Source organism: Meleagris gallopavo, chromosome 5 (genome assembly GCF_000146605.3).
Source record: "Meleagris gallopavo isolate NT-WF06-2002-E0010 breed Aviagen turkey brand Nicholas breeding stock chromosome 5, Turkey_5.1, whole genome shotgun sequence".
Lineage (NCBI taxonomy): Eukaryota > Metazoa > Chordata > Aves > Galliformes > Phasianidae > Meleagris > Meleagris gallopavo.
Window position 1 is genome coordinate 49,166,917 of NC_015015.2, and position 12,533 is coordinate 49,179,449.

A 12,533-nucleotide genomic window follows, 5' to 3' on the forward strand; every position below is an offset into this window, starting at 1 on the left:
AAAAAGAAAGAAAAATAAATCTAACAAATCCTAATCAGGCTAGGTCAGGTTTCTAGCAATGCTGTAGTTTTTATCGGTATCAACAGCTGAGTAAGCAAAAATATTGCAACTCCTGTGTCATGAGTAAACATTAAAAAAAAAGAAAAAAAAAGAAGCAACCTTCAGAGCTTCCAGTTCATTTTCCAGTTGTTTGCAGAAGACCTCACTGTGTTCACGAAGCTTACGTTCCTTTGATGCTTCTGCCATAACTTCTTCAAGTTGGGATTCCAGCTATAAAATCAGAGTAATTTAAAGTCATTTCAACACAAGATAGTGCTATCTGTATCATTCATTTCCTCTCCTCCACAGGGATGAGCTTTCCAGGGCCTTGAAAACAAAGCTTTTCCTTATCTCTATTTTACGTTATACCACTATAACAACACTTTCAGAATTTCATGATAATGTTTTGCCTTCAGTGATCCAAGCATCTGTCCTTTTCAAAGCACAACTACTACCAAATGACTTTTGGTACTGATATAAACCACATTAGATATATGCAGGGATAACTGCAAAGCTTTTATTAATGTTAAGAGAAGGAATCAGCACTAGGAAGTCACTGCAGCTGTGAAAGAAGAAAGCCTCTCATATTTACAGGTCAGCTCCATGCCTCAGTATCTACTAAGGCAGCAGATCTGAAAATCCTGACCTTTGAGCCAAGTTACTGTGAAATACTTCAAATATGAACACTGAATATTTGTACCTTGCAGTTATGGAATAAAATAGTCTTGATCATCCGTTTATCTATTTTAAAAGTATATAGTTTTATAGTATCAGAAAGACAATTTAGTGGCATCCAAGGCAGCTATGCAACTAAAGAAGAATAAAGCCTGTCTGTTTGTTTGTTCTGCATTCAAATTCAACTACAAAGTTGCTTTTAAAAGCATTATAGGTAGAACTGTAGACTAAGATAATAAACTTATAGATTATGTTCTGGATAGAACACTGATGAAGATGTTAGGAATTCCTCTGTCCTCTCTTTCCTAGGAACAAAGATAGATGATCAAGTCTTTCGTGGAAACATGCAACAACACTTGAACTAGCTCTAGAGGGGAGGGCAGAAGGCACTGCCAAATATAGTGCTGTAGCCCTACATCTTTCCCAGTTAAGTACCACCTCTAATTCACAGACAGGTCTGAAATACTTCACCTCTTACAACATTTTCATAATCTGCCCTTCAACTTGCCATGAGTTTTCTAGCACCACTTACAAAACTCAAGTTTCTTTTCAGACTTCACTCATAGAACACACAAAATATGACAGCTTTTCAGTGATTAAAACACTGTGTTAACCATGATAACTGGGTCTTCTGCGTTCTTCCAATTATCCACTTCTTATTCAAAACTGTAAGTTGCCTAGGATAGTAATCTTTAACTTGTTTAAAGATACTTAGAAATATACTCTCTACACTGACTAAGAAAATAGTAAGGAAAGTTGCCTATTCACTCTGTATCACTGTTCCTCTCTCCAGATAAACAGAAACATTCAACTGGAAAAAAAAGAGAAGTCGAAATACTCCAACATAAGGCACATCAAGGCATTGAGCATTCTAAGTTTCAAGCTGACTGGAACTCAGAGTCTGCAGGAATCAAAACACAAAGAAGTAAGAGGCTGGGCATACAGCAAAAATGGTTTCCTCAAGATTAAAATCAGCCAGCATACAAAGAATAAAGTAGACTCTGCTCATTCCCTGATACACTAGCAAAACTTCTAAAATTAATTCAAGATCTATTTTGTGAAGTACAGTGAAGCAATATGGAAGAGTTATCAGAGCAGTATCTTATAAGCAGAGTAAATCATCGTTTCTGCTCCTGATTTCTCAATACATTCACATTGGTGATACAGTGCAAGCAGCAGCTGAAACATGTCACTGCTAGTTATTTTATTGAGCTACCTCTTTTCTGATTTTCTCTGATTTACGGATGTCCTGTCGCATAGCATCATTTTTCTGCAAGCTCATTTCCACCTCCTCCTCTTTGTCACGAAGTTGTCGGGACAGTTTCTGCTTTTGAGACCGCAATTCTCCCATCCTCTCACTGAGCTCAGAGAATTCCTGCACGGCCAGCTTTCTTTGTTGGTGGGCATCCCGCAGCTCTTTGGATTGTGTCTTTAATCTCTCTGAGGCTTCTACAAGTTGCTGATTTTAAAAATAAATAAATAAATAAATACATACATACATACATAAATAAATTGAAGTCAGTTTATTCTTTCCAAGAAAGAAAATGAACCTACATAAGCATGACTTGAAAACTCAAACCTCTCAGATAACTTCAAATATTATTTCTAATAGTTAATTTACACAGCTGCAGGAGCAAGACAACAAGTACCAAGACAACAGTTATTCTGTTTCTAGGGTGGCATTTCCAAGAGGACTTTTGCTATTCCAGAAGTCTTTCATGCAAATCAGACTGCACAAGGCCATCCCACCTCTAAGAGACTTAATTTCAGATTACCACAATGTACTTGCACAATATCAATTCTTCTTAAAGGAAGTAGTTTCAGTAAAGTTTCAGTAGATTGCCCATTCAAGAAAACAGTCAAGTAGACTGTACCAGCACTAAGATGCTGCAGCAGATCTTGTGAAATTCTTAAGAAAATTGAGGAAGATTGCTTAGAACAAACTGTGAAGCTCTAATTTAATTGAAAGTAGAAAAATCTAATTTAGCTTTAATTGAAAGTATAAAAGTTGTTTCCTTTACAGCAAATAATTAACATAATTTAACAGGACTAAAATACAAACTAAACGCTCTACATAAAATCATTTGAGATTGAAAATAAAAAAGTGCAGAACTAGACAACAGAGTAAGTGTATACTGGCCAAGAGACATTTAAAAAATCCTGCCATTAGCAGAGGTCATGCAAAAGTATGCATTAATTTCCAAAACAGCATGTGTGCAAGCCAGTAAGAGCAGATTTGCCATCTTTCCTACTCATATGCCCCAGTGAATACATCTTAACTGTGGCTAACAGACAGAAAAGACGCTGTTAAATTCCAGTGGACAAAAAACTCAGAGGTCTTTGACCATGGATTATTTTCGGTCCATCTGAATGCCATACAAGCAATACGTAGTCTTTAAATCTAGATATTTGAATAGATGGTATTTTGGTATTCCTGGAAGTGGCATATAGTAAATGCAAAGCCTCTATTTATTGTAAAGATTTTAGCGACCTACCTCAACATACTGCTACATTCTAGGGAGCAAACAGAGGTATAATTTGCACAACAGTAAGACAATTCAGTAATATAAAAGTCATCCTTGGTCTTAAGCAATAATTAATCCTTTGGTATTACAGAGAATAAGTGGGCTCAAGTTGGCACAGCAACTGAGCTTTATTAACTCATTCAAATATACACCTTTCAGCATCTACAAAACTAATGACAAGCCACAGACCCGCAAATATAACTCCAGTGTAAACTGGAACATCTTGAGAAAATCAAATCGTTAAACTAAAACCATTCCTTAGAAAATCCCCTCCTACCTCCAGCAAACCAAATCTCAGTGAGCTCTGTGATTATACAGTTTATTAGCTTCTGTGCATGGATATGTAACCTCCAGTTGTCTTCAAAAGATAGAAACGTACCAAACAAGTCAATATAAAAAGGTGTTGTTCCCATCTACGAGAACATATCTGAAATGTCAACCTACTTCAAAAAGAAAAAAAAAGTGCGCATCTTGGAAAACTAGTATATCATTAACAAGACTAACAAGCTCACTAACATCTCATTATAGTTTTACACAGCAACATTTCTAACACTGAAACTGTGATCAAACCAAAATTGGTCTGGAACTATTCTGCATGACCATTTCTAAACATATTCATTTTTGGATCAATACCTTATGAAGGTCTTCTTTTTCTTGCCGTAATGCTCGACACTGCTTTTCCAGTCCTTTCAACTTATGCATACAGTCTTCATGCTCTTGTCGAAAAGCCACTGCATCTGCAAGCTGTCCTTCCAGTTTACTTACATCTGCAGAGTAATAAATAAAAAAAGTAACTGGTCCCAAATGTACATCAAGTAAGGAACATTACTTAAGCAAATTGGCATAACTTCGTTCAGAAAATTAACTTCTTTCCATTTTAGGCAACTTAAAAGTAACTCTGATGCACCGGCAGCTCCATGTCATTTTAACTTTCTCAACATATTAAGAACAAACAATTCCACACCTCCTAAAGACTGTTATCTCTTGAAGCAAAAAAGCCTTAGCACGGGGACGTTTTATGTTTTGAGAAATGCAACTCCTAGCCCTTGACAACTGAAATTAACTCAAGTCGTTTGAATTCCAGTTCTGGTAATTTGTCTCCTAAATAGTTCTCGTTATATGACAAGACTTCATTTATTGATGCAACCAGCAAGACAGGAAATAACTATTTATTTCCTAGAGCTTATTTATTTCCATATCTACTTATCCTAGAGTAGATAAGAGCTGAAAATCTGGAAAGGCAACACCATTCTGCATGAAGCAGAATGGAAACCCAACTGCCCAAATTCCTACCAGGATGTCCTCTTGGCAGTTCTCAGTCTCAAAGAAAATTAAAAAAACAATTGATCACTGTTAAACAGAAAAGATAACTGCCTTTATATGTATTTTTGTTCAGTCTTAGAGCTGGTAAGAAATTGAACTGTCATTCTCCATTTGGTTTTAATTACTACTTCTATTACACAAATAAGAATTGCACAGGAATAACTGTCTCACTGAAATTGTGACATCTATGGCAGAACAGGAAACTGAACCTATGCATTCAGAGATCCCAAGCACTGCTGTAGCAATTGATGTAGCATTCCTTTTCACATTTCAGTAAGAAGCAGTGCTAAACTCCCTCCCACTCCACAGACTATACTGTCAGATTTCAATATGTAACAGCACACAGTAGGCTGAAGAACTGGATAAACCTGACCCATATGCAGAAGTAGCACCTCAATCAAACTCTTCAGACAAACATGATTTCTAGAATGCACAAGAACAGAGTTTGGAGGGTTTTTTTGAAAAAATTCTCACTTAGATCAAAGCTGATTTCACAACAGATGTGCTTAAAAGGGGGTAGTATTGCCAAACTGTAGAAAACGTATCAGTTGTGACTGACAGTGGACTGACTGACACACAAACCAAGATAATGAATTAAGAAAGTACCAGGAATCTGGACCAAGAAAATAAATAGGTCTACAAAAAAGTGCTCATGAATGGAGGACAACAGTTGGAGGTCTTGGTATTAGTAACTTGGCATCTGAACTCACTCACAATATACTACAGGCCCTTATAAACCTCTTAGCCAACCCATCAGGATTCAAAACAACCGTTCAGCATATGATTGATTCTAACACTAACAGAAGGTTTGTATGCATAAACTAATAGCATTGTCAAGCAACAGATTTTCAGAGATACAGATGAGTCAGTCCCTTCTTGGGACAGATGCCAGTATTTTTCTGCAATGCTTCCTAATTAATGCATCACCAGACAAAAACACAAAGGGAAGCAGCAGCTCAGAAATATTTAAATATGCAGTATTATTATTATTACACATCTTCACAATTACCTATCTCCTCATATTACTAAAGGGCAACTGATCTTTTCTCTCTATTCTCTGTTACACGTACATCCAGTAAAACTCCACCAAAAATATACTCCTCAAAAAGAGAGATCAGGGTCTCCACAGACCTTTACGGAAATCAACACGACCAAAAATATTTGCTTGAACCCATCCATTCAATTCACTCCACTCTAGATTCTCCATACTAGTAGGCTATCAGGATGTAGAAGTGGAATAAAAGCTTAAGTACTTGCCTGGAAAAACTGAAATGCCTCTAACTATTCAACGAAACTTTTAAGATGTTTTTTTAAGCACCTCAATAACATTAATTTAATTACTGCAAAACCACAATATGTATTTTGCCACTTCTATTAACATTAAGCTGCAGTACCGTAATTACTGCTAGTCATGCCAAAGGCTTACCTGTTAATTTGTTCTTCAACCGTTCAATTTCTTCATTTAATTTTTTTATTTCCTTATCACGGTTTGTATTTACTGTAACACACACTGGACCTTGGAGGCTTTGCACTGTCTGTGTAGATTCTTTAAAAACAGAAAAGGAGAAAAAGTTATTCAGTGAAATACATTTCGATTCCTCTAATAGCAAAAGCTAAGAATCCAAAAAACCATAAGCTACTCACCTTGCAGTTTTCTGTTCAAATCCTGCTTTTCTTGCTCTAATTTCCGTATTTTCTTTTCATAACCTTCTATTTGTGAAGTGTTCTTTAAGTCACGCTGTACATCCACATCTTTGGTTACAGTGTCAGACTGCATTGCACTCTTCAAAGTGCCTCTATCAGATAAAGAGCTGAAAACAAAACCACATAAGTAAAAATCTTTTAATACTCTCTGCAGTGACATGTTGGGATTTCAACTACTATGCAACTTAAACTTACAAGAACATCCAGTAAAACTGTTACTGTTGAGAGAACTGTCAGAGCAGATATACCCTGACACTACAGTGTATGCTGCTGATGAATTAAAATACTTACATTCAGGTATTTACATATGCTAACATATGTTAACTATACAAACTGTTTCAGAATTATAACTTCCCTTAGTCAGTAGTTACTACCTAACAGCAAAGCAAGCAGAATACGCCCACAACTGAAAGAACTGAGAAACAAAACCAAAAACTCAGTTTCAAGTGTGACAAAGATGGATTTAGTTAAAAAATAAGATATGTGCAACAGGTCCTTTCTGTGCTGTGTTGTGAGGATAACAAATCTCAGTAAAGGAAAAGAAGGGAATAACAAACAGGGTAGAATAACCTCAAACTCAGAGGCACAAGAATGTATTTGAGGGATCTCTGAAGTCAGATGAAGACTCATTTCAAACTTCACAGATGGTCAAAGTGAGCTATCTTTGCCTTTTTCAAAACCACCTGAAAATGGGGAATCTGTATTAAGAGTAACACTACATTATGTTAATGTTGCCTATCAACAGATAATGAACTAATCCTAGACTGTTCCTGGCAGACAAGCAACATGGACAAGACTTGCTTTTAGCTTCTTCATGCAGGAAGAGCAAGTCTGTACTTACTTACACGTGACACATCTGGTCCCTTAAGTTTCATTCATTTCAAATAAAGGAAATTAAATACAAAAGCATCTAATCTTCGAAACCATGATCAAAATATGTTCAAGACATATTCATGTGGGATGAATGTTCATCCACTGATACATATACAGACTTCTTCCTGCTTTGCATTACGAAACTGAGATCTTTCTAGAATTAGCTGTATTTGAGAAATGACTTTAATAAACAAATATCCTTTGCTTACCTATCAGTTGTGTATGTAAACCCAACAAAGGGTAAATGCAGTCCAGAAAAACCTGTATGAGAACTCGGTGGCACCACTTCCTGCATAAAAATAACATGCATGAAAACCCAGAAGAGAACCCATGCAAAGCTAAAGCCATTTGATTTAGTCTCAATGGTTAAAAAGAAACAGCTGATAGAAAGATTCTTCTTAGCGCTTACCAATTCACAACTGGCAATTATGCTTCATTGTATAGCCTTCCATTGTCCTTGCATGAACCTTATTTCAGATTAGGTCATTTAATATAATGACTTGAATTTAGAAGCCTCTTTTTTTTGTGAACTGGCACTTGAAAAGGCAGCATTTCAGCAAGTTCAAAGCACAAGGCAACCATTAAAAGAAACCCCGAAACTTCAAGTTCCTAATTAAAGTGACCAGGCATGAAAATGCATGATGTTTGCTTTAGTATGCTTGTTACTGCAAGACACGTAACCAAAAAATCAAGCCAAAAGTTCTCCATTTCTTGGATTGAAACCGATGAACAAGAGGCCATGAACAAAATGAAGGAACACCAACACTCCCACTCCCAAAAACAATCTTCTGGTTTTTAAGTAGCATCAATTTGAGTTCCCACCAGGGCAGCTACGATTACAAGCTGCATGTATGTATTTTTGAAGACAGATCGTATTCATATCTGATAAAGAAAACAAAATACAAGCTCCCTGTAAAGGTAAATCGAAAGGGCAAATGTGTCAGCATTTTTCTGCCTGAATAAGCTTTAATTTTGACTGACCACGTCAGTAAATGCTACAATGTGAAAAATAAGTCATTTCAAATGTGAAAAAATAATTTTCCACCTCACTGCTCATTTTGGGTTTTCAGAAATCGTGAGCTGCTTTTCTAAATGATAACGGTTGACAAACTGGGTTAGTTATCATATAAATGGCAACAGCTGAGTGGGATTTCATTCTTCTGAAATTTCACACAGCATAACTACTTGCGATCTTCATTTGAGCATTCATGCCATTATGGCTGCAATATGAATTCTCCCTGTTGCTGTAACATTGCACCACAGAGCATATCCATGTCACATACACACTAAATTTGCTAGACTTGGAAATCTGGATTTTTAGATTTTAAAACAAAATATGTCATTAGCACAACACATTAACAAATTCCCTACTTGCTCCTTTTACAAACCAAAAACAACAAACTAAAACGACAACAACAACAAAAAAAACTACCCCCAAAAAAACAAGAAAATAATTATCTCTTGAAACAAGTTCTCACTACTACCTTACAATGCAGCACGGTTGCATACTTGCACTAGTGATATTTAAATAAAAGACTCACTGGATTTCTTAGCACATCATCATCTACATCAAAGTTTGAGGTGTCAGATGGACTGCTAACATCTGGAATATAAGGTGCTTCTAGATTTCGGATGTTATCCCAGTTAAGTCCTTCAAAAAAGGCATGAGACTTAAAATCCTCTATTCCATTCTGTCCCAGCCTACGTTCCCTACTGCAGATAAGTCGCTGAATCAGATCTTTTGCTTCTTCAGACACATCTGTAACATGGGATGGAAACTGAAATCGTTCCTAGAAAACAAAACAAATTGAGAAATTTTTAGAGGAATCCATCCCATAAGTTTGAGTAATAGTTTTCAAAAAGAAAGTGCTAAATTACACCAAAAAAACAAGTATAGAGAATTGTACTATATCCACTGAGCAGTGGCAAAGTACAATGCAATATGACCACCGATAGATCTGTTGTCTTAAAATAGATTATAAAGATTAGTAATCTCTTCTTGATTCCTTTAATACAAATCTATTTGAAAACAGCTGCTGTTACAGTAACCCTTAAGAAAAGGCAACTTTTTTTTTGGAAGACATACAGGAGTTTTGACACGTTACAGCACATTAAAGATGGTGCAACATAGGCATACACTCACTGATACTCTTAGTCACAGCTCCACTGACCTGCTGAAGACGTACTCTTTGAGATTTTATTTCTGCTCTTAAAATCCCAAGATGCTATTCAATCCTCCACAAGACATTGTTATACATGAAATTACTTCAGATAAAATGGGGAAAATTTTTCTGTCTTATAGTTTACTACTACTTCCACTGTACAGTCAAGAAGTTTGCTTTAGTAAAGGCCAGTAGTACTTTTACGGTTTTACAATACAACCCTTCAAGGTTTGAATGAGACCATGAGGGACCAAAACAGCATAATTCAAATTAAACTTTAAAATGTCAATTAAAAAAATTAAAACCACATCAATTGTATGTCCAAATGAGACTACAATATCAAGTCTGCAGGATAACAGCTTTCTCAAACTTTCTCAAAAATAGTTTACAGCCACGCAGATAGCATTTAGCTCCAAGCTGATTACATATTTCAATCATAATACAGAAAAGATTGCCACCAATTAGTTAATTGAGGGAATTAAAGAGAGCGAGAGATTAGCACTGATCACTGCAAGAGTGACAGCTCTAGAAAGAATTTAATATCCTATCCACCATTGCTTCACTATGAGAGCACATTATAGTAAACACCAGTACATAATCACACCCTCTTACCACACCTCTGGAAGAACATTGTGAAATGGCTTATTCTTATTCCCTAATGTTCAAAATGCATCCAGAAGTTTGAACAATTTTCTACCGTTCTGACTCTGGACAAAGCCCCCTGACCTCATATTCTTCATGCAGCTCAAAAGTTTACGTTTTTCTGCCACTTCTCCTCTGGGCAACTCCCCCTTGACCATTATTAAAGAAATAATGTTCTTTATGCAGCTCATGTCCACGCCAGCTGACTTACTTCTTTCCTTTTTTTGTACTGATTATGGATGTGACAGAAAATGTGCACAGCTGCATAAATAATGCATTACTTCACTTCTCCAGCACACTCCAGAAAAAACTTTCAATGGCCTATCTTAAGAGTTGGTTTTAAATTTTGTTTCATGAAGACTGCTTAGACTTTTCAACAAGAACATTACCACTTAGAGGAAAAAAAATCAAATTCTGCCTTTCAGAGATGCCAACATTCCTAAAAATGGAACCAACAAATCTACATAATTAGATACCGTTCTACATCATCATGAGAAAGCAAAGAACTACCATCACTTCATTATTTATAAGCAGTAACAGTTTCACTGTAAACATTATAATCTTAGTAAATACAGTAAGATGAACATATTTCTTACTTCGTGATTCATAATCTTCCCATAGGTTTCCACTAATGACTCTGCATAAAAAGGTGTTTCACCGTAAAGCATTTCATACATGCAGACCCCGAGTGACCACCAGTCACATTCAGGCCCGTATTTTCCCATTCCATCCTCCATGGCTTGCAGTATCTCAGGGGAGATGTAGTCAGGCGTACCCACTGCTACAGAAGACTGCACCTTAAAAATAAGGCAAACATAATTCTAGTAAGTTTTCAGGATCTCTAAAGCAACATTCTCACTCATACTTCAGTATTTCTGACAGAGACATCAGTACATGATTTTAGAAAAGGAAGTTAATTTAAAAAAAATCACAGCAATGAAACAAAGAATGTATTAAGAAAGTAACAAAGTCTACATTTTAATTTGCACAGAGTAAATCCACCAAATAGTTATACCTGTTGTCAAAAAGCCAAGAAAATGTTTTGCCTGTGCGTACACATGTTTTTACACTTTACAACTGCAACTGTTTGCAAGAAATTGAAATGAAAAATTAATAAGCAGGCAGTTTGAGTTCTACACCTGAGTTTCAGTTTACAATTTCATCAGAAAATAGCAAAACAAGTTTCCAGGGCAAGTAGCATCCTATTTTTATTAGGTTTGAAATTGGTTTAATGCCTGCATAGCATAATTGTGGATGCAACGTAGGGAATAGGTAATTAATTTCCTTGCGTCCATGTAGTAGGAAAGCCTCAACCATCAGGGCAGAGGAGGAGCAACTGTAATCTCTAGAAACACACCACAAGGGTTCACATGGAGTTACAACAGCTCCTTCCAATTCATTTTGTTTTTAAGGTGGTAAATTCTTGACAGACATTTTAAACTACAGAATGCCACTAAGACCTGAGTTTGTGCCAAAACTGCTGGACACCATATACCAGGAAATGAAGACTTCAAAACTTGTTTCTTATAAATGTGTTGAACAATTTCCCTCAATTTTTTAGCATGTCAAAAAGCTTACAGTAAAAGTTTTTAATAATTTAATAGATTTAATAGTGTCAGGACCAGGAACTCACTTAAAAGATCCCACTACCAGTGACCCAATTTAATTCTGCTTCATACATACTGTGCCATCTTCACTCATTTTCAGACAGGACCCAAAGTCTGCCAATCGTATATGACCATTCATGTCCAAAAGAACATTATCAGGCTTTATGTCCCTGTATGACAAAAAGAATTGAAAAAATTAAATATATAGTATAAGCTCTGCTTGTAAAGATTACATCAGATTCCATCAAAATAACAAAGAAATTTATGTTGGTTATACAGTGATGCAACCTTTTTTTATTATACTATATATGACTCTCTCAATCTGCCAAACTTAAAACATTGCCTGTAACATTGAAACTTATGACTATATTGGACTTTCAGCTCAAAGTCGAACTCTGGTCAAATAACCAAGTAGAACAATTACAGTGAGTCAGAGAACAGACCAGATATGCAGTCTACTTCATCAACATTAGTTCAAGATTGTACGCATCGCAATATGCTTTTGGAGGCAAGAGAAAAAGCAAAGAAAAGGTGATCTCGGTAGGTAAGGTAATGTTTTTTTGTTTGTTTGTTTGTTTTGTTTGATTTATTATCAACCTATAGCTTCCTATCAGAGATTTTTCACTGCTTCTCTAAGCTCTGTCCAGCATTTCTGCTGGCGTGTATTCTCCACTTGCTATTGCAGATAATTTTTCTATATAGTAACTGCACATCACATTAGGCTCCATGGGTACCAAAGGACTTTTCCATCCTACATACACGCAGCAGTTACTCTAGAAATCTCTGCATTCTCCTGGCTCTGGGACCAGGACAATGCCATTTCAGCAGGATACAATAACGGGAGAAAGTCTCAAGGGTCAAAGCATGTCATTCCTACTGATATGTGTATACAGCAGGCTATAAATGGCATTCTGCATACTGAGATTACTGAATGACATTGAACTAAGATTCCCATTTCACTGTAGCTCTTTACTTGACATTAT

At 36.1% G+C, this 12,533-nt stretch overlaps 1 protein-coding gene across 1 annotated transcript in view; it reads right to left on the minus strand.

Moving 5' to 3' along the window:
- The window catches only part of CDC42BPB (CDC42 binding protein kinase beta), an 87,854-nt gene that overhangs the window by 29,815 nt on the left and 45,506 nt on the right, over positions 1-12,533 (minus strand). Inside the window, 9 exon segments of the mRNA XM_010711937.2 lie at positions 160-270; positions 1,931-2,173; positions 3,873-4,006; positions 5,989-6,108; positions 6,207-6,373; positions 7,349-7,428; positions 8,681-8,929; positions 10,540-10,740; positions 11,627-11,720. Of these exon segments, the coding sequence (XP_010710239.1) occupies positions 160-270; positions 1,931-2,173; positions 3,873-4,006; positions 5,989-6,108; positions 6,207-6,373; positions 7,349-7,428; positions 8,681-8,929; positions 10,540-10,740; positions 11,627-11,720 (1,399 nt within the window).